This window comes from Acomys minous (genome assembly GCF_964271855.1).
Source record: "Acomys minous genome assembly, chromosome: 10".
NCBI lineage: Eukaryota > Metazoa > Chordata > Mammalia > Rodentia > Muridae > Acomys > Acomys minous.
The window spans coordinates 63205996-63213062 of NC_140491.1; the positions used below are offsets into that span (position 1 = coordinate 63205996).

Here is a 7067-nt window from a genome sequence, read left to right on the forward strand (position 1 = left end):
CGAGATAGGGTTTCTCTGTGTAGCCCTGGCTGTCCTAGACTCACTTTGTAGACCAGGCTGGCCTCGAACTCACAGCGATCCGCCTGCCTCTGCCTCCCGAGTGCTCGGATTAAAGGCATGTGCCGCCACGCCCGGCTAGTAATTTTTTTTTTTATCAGTGGGATTATATACACAAAAACCAGATGGAGCTAGAGTCTGCCCAGCTTCACAGCAGAAACTCACTAAGGGATGAAGACTAGATGGTAGCTTTACACTATCCCAAACCAGGGTTTGCACACGACCCCCACGGTGAGGCCAGGAACAATGGGGACAGCCCACTCTGCAATGATGTCGGAGGAGGTAGTTGACTCATCCTATGGGATCTCAGTGGCTGGAGCCTCTGAAGCTGGGCTGCCCCCTCCACGGGGCACAGTAACCCTCTCTCTGCGAGATGCACCATGAAATTGGAGGGTGCCTTCTTTTTCTCCAGAGACCTGTGATGCAACAGAAGACCGCCAACTTAGCGTCACAGGAGAGCCTGCACCCTATGGACATGGCTGACAGCCCAGGAAGTGCGTGAGCAGTTCCCTAGTGAGGAAGAGGGGTCCAGGAGGAAGAGTGCGTGGCAGAGAGCAGGAGAGCATCTGGCAGTTTGAAGTCTCCCTTGACTGAGCTGCTGGGATTGTCCTGGATGCTTCTAGGCTGTTCTACATGTCAGTTAGAATAAAGCTACTTCTTCCACACACCTCTCCCACTTCCACACACCTCTTCGGGAACTTCCCCTATCATCCCACACCCTGGCCACGCTGTGCTGGGAATGTGGTGTGAGGGTGACTAAAGCTTCCCAGAAGCCCTCTTGTTAAAATGGGGGAGGGGCCAGCACCCCCTGAAAGGAGTCTCATGAGGATGCTCTTCCATCCACAACTGCTCAGCTGACTTTGAGCTCCAGCAGCTTGCGTCCTTTGCTCGTTCTGTCTAATTTTCCAGATTCTTCTGGGAAGCCATTCATAACATCACCCTTTCCTGCCTCCAGGGAGAACCTGTGGCAACAGCAGGGTCATTCCTCTCCTGTGGCAGCGTGCGCTCTCTTCCCTGCCACCCCTGCTCCTCCTCATGGCCTCCCTGTGCCCACTCCCACCTCCTCCCTCCTCTTCCTTTCTTCCTCCCTCTCCCAGCCTTCCCCATCAAGGGAAACCTTTTTGGGTGCAGCATCTCTGCTGGGAGAGCTTCAGGAACCTTCCTACTGTTGAGGGGTTCCAAGATGCTGGCTAGTACCTGGCACCAAGAACTGAAGGACAGTGGGGCAGTCTTGGTTGTCAACACTCAGACAGGACCGGAAACTCAGAGGGCCTCACAATGGCCCAGATGTGTGTGTCCATCCACCACCCACGTGTTGAGACCTGAGCTCAAGGGGCAGGGAAGATCAGGCCTCGAGTGGAGCTGGAGGTTTTAGGGAGCAGAGGGGACCAGGGTTCTTTCCTGCCACCGTGTAAGGCCGCAGTGGTCAAAGCCACCTGAGACCCAGGAAGTAGGCCCTCAGCAAACACCAAGTGTGCCAGCTCCTTGACCTTGGGCTCTCCGGGCTCTGAAACTGAGAAATCAATTTCTGTTTATAAGCCACGTGGCCTATGTTATTTTGTTCTCAGAGCCAAGTCAAACTCTGAGGAGGCCCTCCCAGAATGCCAGGCTGACTGCCCTTAGCCAGAAGCTCACAGGCCACAAGACCAGGGACAAAGCAGACAGGAGCTAGTTACTGACAGACAAGATGGAAAATGTCACAAATGGCTGGATAGCACCTACTGTGAATCTGCACCGTGGTCAGAAGCTGAAGCAGAGACCGGCAGAGAAATAAAGGTGGACAAGCCGCCTTCATGGGCCTGGTGAAGGAGAGGAGCCAGGGTAGGAAAAACAGAGAGAGATGCTATCACAGAGAAAGGAGGCTGGGCGGTGGCGGCGCGCACCTTTAATCCAAACACTTGGGGAGGCAGAGGCAAGCAGAGCTCTGTGAGTTCAAGGCCAGCCTGGTCTACAGAGTGAGTTCCAAGACAGCCAAGGTTACACAGAGAAACCCTGTCTAGAAAAAACAAAACAAAACAAAACAAAAAAAGGAAAAGAAAGAAAGAAAGGAAGGAAGGAAGGAAGGAAGGAAGGAAAGGAGGGAGGACTAGTTTAGAAACCCATGACAATGGTGACAGGACAACTGGGAATTGTTTTGCTTGTTTTGTTTTTCCAGACAGGGTCTCTCTGTGTAGCCTTGGCTGTGCTGGACTCGCTTTGTGGACCAGGCTGGCCTTGGCTGGAAACTATGTAGAAACAGAAAGATAAAATACAACAAAAGGACGAAAGCTGAAGGGTGCTAGCCCAACCGAGCACGGCAAACATGGCTCCCGCAGGCCTCGCCCTGCTCCCCCATTCCCTCTGCTTGCTAAAAAACAAACAAACAGACAGACACAAAACAAGAACCGTTAGATTACATTCCTAAAGCTAGCCACCAAGGTCCATTCCTTTTTTTTTTTTGGCCACTTCCTCCTCCTGAGGAAACTGCCAAGGTCCAGCTATCACAGTACAGAAGCCCAGCACTCAAAGCTCCCTTTGGCTGCCTTCATTAACACACCCAACAAAGATAAAACGCCTCATCCTAACAGGGGGTTTAAGCCGGGTTTGGTAGCACACACCTGTAATCCTAGCACTCGGGAGGCAGAGGCAGGAGGATCACTGTGAGTTCGAGGCCAGCCTAGTCTACAAAGTGAGTCCAGGACAGTCAAGGCGACACAGAGAAACCCTGTCTCAAAAAACCGAAATAACAAAAACAAACAAATGTACTAATGGGAGGTTTTCCCACTTTACCTTCATAACTTACCATTTGCCCATGCACCCCGCCCCTCACAGAGCCCCCCCCCATCCCTCAGACAAAGCTCCCTCCCCCTCTCCCAGGTTTCTTTCTCCTTCCTTCCTAGTCCTAGGCCTCCTCTTGTGTCCTTTTCTCTTATTCCCGCCCTTTGTCTCTCAGGGGAAAATAAATCTCCTTTGAGCTGAGAACATGGTCTTGGGGTGTCAGTGCCAGTCACCTTCAAAAGCCAAGTCAAGCTGGAGCTCCAGAACTGTGGTAGGAACCCCAGCCGAAGATAAGCCGGGTGGTCTACAGAGTGAGTCCAGAGTAGTCAGGGCTACACAGAGAAACCCTGTCTCAAAAAAACAAAAACAAAAACAAAAACAAAAAACAAAAACAAAACCCAAAATCAAACAACAACAACAAAACCAATGTACATAAAATATAAATAAACAAATCATTAAAGATTATTAACCCCTCCCACATACGCATATGTGCAGATCTGCAGCTTGGTCTTCATGTAGGACCCGTAACAACTGGAGCGGGAGCTGTCTCTGACTGTTGCCTGCCTTTGATCCCTTTCCCCTAGCTGGGCTGCCCTGTCTGGCCTCAGTTGGAGAGGATGCACTTGGTCCTGCTGCGACTTAATGTGCCAGGGTGGGTTGGTACCTACCTAAGGGGGAGGGGGCTCCCATTCTCTGAGGAGGGGAGGGGGGAAGGAGGGAGAGGTGTGATTGTGGGATGGGGCGGGGGGAAGAAGGGGAGTGTGATCAGGATGTAAAGTGAATAAATAAATAAGTGAAAAAATATCTTAAACATTACTGTTACACAGAGAAACCCTGTTTCAAACCTCCCCCCACCACCAAAAAAAAAAAATTTTTTTTTAAATTAAAACCTTGAGCAGGGCACAGTGGCACACGCCTTTAATCCCCAGCTCTTGAGAGGCAGAGGCAAGTAGATCTCTGTGAGTTCACGGCCAGCCTGATTTACAAATGGAGGCCAGGACAGCCAAGGCTACACAGAGAAACTCTGTCTCTAAAATCTTAAAAAATAAAAAAATTTAAAAAATTAAATTAAATTAAAACCCTGAAGAATTAATAGCAAATATAAAATATTAAGCTACTGTCGTTTTTTTTTCCAGACAAGGTTTCTCTGTGTAGCCTTGTCTATCCTAGACTTTTTGTAGACTAGGCTAGCCTAGAACTCACAAAGATTTGCATGCTTCTGCCTCCTGTGTGCTGTGATTGTAGGCGTGCACCACTACCGCCTGCCGAAGTGTTGTCTTTTAAGGTTGGTCTTTCTGAACATGTGGGTGCTGGGAACTGAAAGCAGGCCCTCTGGAAGGGTAGACAGTGTTTTCCACCACTGAACCGTCACTGCAGCCCCACTCATTCGCAACTTTAATGTAGACTTCAGATAGCTATAAGAAGATACCATCTGGCTAGAGAGATGATGGCTCAGAGGTTAAGAGCACTGACCTCTCTTCCAGAGGTCCTGAGTTCAATTCCCAGCAGCCATGTGGTTGCTCACAGCCATCTATAATGTGATCTGATGCCCTCTTTTGGCCTGCAGGTGTACTGCATGGCAGAGCACTATGTATATAATAATAAATAAATCTTAGGGGGGAAAAAAAAGATACTATCCTGAAACCAGAAATTATATATGCTTTATCAGTGTTCTTTAAATCATTTCTTTTTCGGGGTGGTGGTGGCGTACGCATTTAATCCCAGCACTTGGGAGGCAGAGGCAAGTGGGTTGCTGTGAGTTCGAAGCTAGCCTGGTCTACAAAGTGAGTCCAGGATAGCCAAGGCTACACAGAGAAAAACTCTGTCTCAAAAAACCAAAATAAATAAATAAATTACTTATTTATTTATTTTTTCCTTTCTAAAAATTTGGTATAGGATAAGGAAAGAAAAAGGAAAAGAAAACTAGATCTTTTGATTTTTAAAAAAATACTTATTTATTATGTATAGAGTTCTGCTTGCATATACGTCTGCATGCATGCCACAAGAGGGCACCAGATCTCATTGTAGATGGTTGTAAGCCACCATGTGGTTGCTGGGAATTGAACTCAGGACCTTTGAAAGAGAAGCCAGCACTCTTAACCTTTGAGCCATCTCTCCAGCCTCAGATCTTTTGATTTTTAAGAATCATGCATTATGTACTTTCTTGTTTGTTTGAGACGAGTTCTCACTATGCAGACCAGGATATCCTAGAACTCACTATGTAGCCCAGTCATGGTAATCCTCCTGCCTTAGCCATCCAATGCATGAGCTGCCCTGACTGCCTGACACTATATAACATTTCATCACAAAGTGTTTTAGAATTTTACTTTACGCCTAAATGTAACATGCAGCACACACATATTTGTATCTGCACAGGTACCATTTTCAGATGCACGTGTCATATACTCATTACGAGTGTGTGAGATGGCGCTGAGGAATTGTCTCTGCAGCGAAGGCCTCCTGCAGAGGTCCTGCGTTTGGTTCCTAGCACTCAAACAGAGGTTCACAGTGTCACGACTCCACCAGTTCCAGGGGATCACTCGTCCTCTTTGGTCTCTGTGGGCACTGGGCAGGCAAATCGCTCATACACATAAAAATAATACAAATAAAGCTGGACGTGGTGGCGCATGCCTTTAATCCCAGCACTTGGGAGGCAGAAGCAGGTGGATCTCTGTGAGTTCAAGGCCAGCCTGGTCTACAAAGCAAGGACAGCCAAGGCTACACAGAGAAATCCTGTATAATAATAATAATAATAATAATAATAATAATAATAACAACAACAACAACAACAACAGCGAGGAGGAGGAGGAGAAGAAGAAGAAGAAGTTGTCAAAAAAAGAGCATAGCTTTAAGAAAACCCTAAGGAGGACATGAAGCAAGTACACCACAGAGACACACACACACACCCCGCACATGTACCTATTGCAGAAGTTTTCACAAATGCTGTTATGGAAAGAAAGTGTCCATCACCAGAGAGAGTGGACAGAGAAGGTGTGGTTCAAATGCAGAAACGGAATATTTTCAGTCATAAATAAGAGCAAAGTATGCCATTTCCAGGAAACGGATGGAATTGGAGATTATCGTATTAAATGAGCTACGTCAGTCTCAGACAATCTGTGGGTACTAGATTTTATAGGTACATAAAAACCATACGTGTTCCAGATGACATGAATGTAAAAGACAAACTAGGCGAACAAAGAAGTAGGTTAGATGCATGCATGAAAAATATATCCTGTGCACGCAGGATGCGGCTTCTGTAGCCCCTCTCCGTAAGGTGGCGCGATACTTTTGAGCTTGGCTTCTGGCGGCCAGTAGACGCCTCCTCCCTCTGCTCCCGACGGAGACGGAGGCCGGGTGAAGGGACTGCCGGGATAGTAGGAAGTGAGGCCCCGGGAAGGGGAGTGGCTCCGGGGCTGATGCGCACCGCGCCAGGTTTCCGCCGCAGCGCCGCTCCGCTCCGTGTGGCTCCGGGACGCGCCGCGGCGACCATGCCCCTCCACGTGAGCCTCGCCAAGGGCAACCGCGACCTGGACTACGACTCGGTGCAGCCGTACTTCATATGCGACGATGAGGAGGAGGACGTGCACCAGCAGCCGCCGCAGCCGCCCGCGCCCAGCGAGGACATCTGGAAGAAATTCGAGCTGCTGTCCACGCTGCGCCCGTCCCCGGGCCACGCCGAGCTCTCCTCGCCTCGCTGCGAAGCGCTCGCCGCATCTCTCTCCACCAGGGACCGCGGCGACGATACCTTCTCCAGCGCAGACCCGAGGGAGACGGTGCCCGAGCAGCCAGGGGGAGACGCGGGAGGGAAGCAGAGCTTCGTCTGCGACCCGGATGACGAGACCTTCGTGAAGAGCATCATCCTGCGGGACTGTATGTGGAACGGCTTCTCGGCCTCCGCCAAGCTGCTCTCCAAGCTGGACCCCTACCAGGCCGTGCGCCGAGAAGGCGCCTGCGCGAGCCCGGCCGCGGACGCCGAGCCTGCTACGCCTCCAGACTGCACCTCCAACACTTGAGCCGCACAGCGTTGGTCTTTGGACTGTAAGCTTCAGCCATGTTAAGTGGTTCAGATTCTGGACCTAAGAGAACCCCTTTTCTTTGATAAAGCTTGCCTTCCTTCCTCACCAACCCCCACCCAACAGATTTGTATTTGTTTAAAAAAAAAAAAAGAAAACTTAAAAGTTTATCAAATTTCCAACGTCTACTGGACCCTTGAATGTAAATAACGCCAATAAAACATTTTATCAATTATACAA

At 49.4% G+C, this 7067-nt stretch overlaps 1 protein-coding gene across 1 annotated transcript; it reads left to right on the top strand.

Moving 5' to 3' along the window:
- Positions 1-5940: 5940 nt before the first annotated feature.
- LOC311606730 (protein B-Myc-like) lies at positions 5941-7067 on the top strand. Its single transcript, XM_084798102.1, has one exon. It carries the CDS (start codon positions 6231-6233, stop codon positions 6825-6827), a length of 597 nt encoding a protein of 198 aa, XP_084654228.1. The 5' UTR covers positions 5941-6230; the 3' UTR covers positions 6828-7067.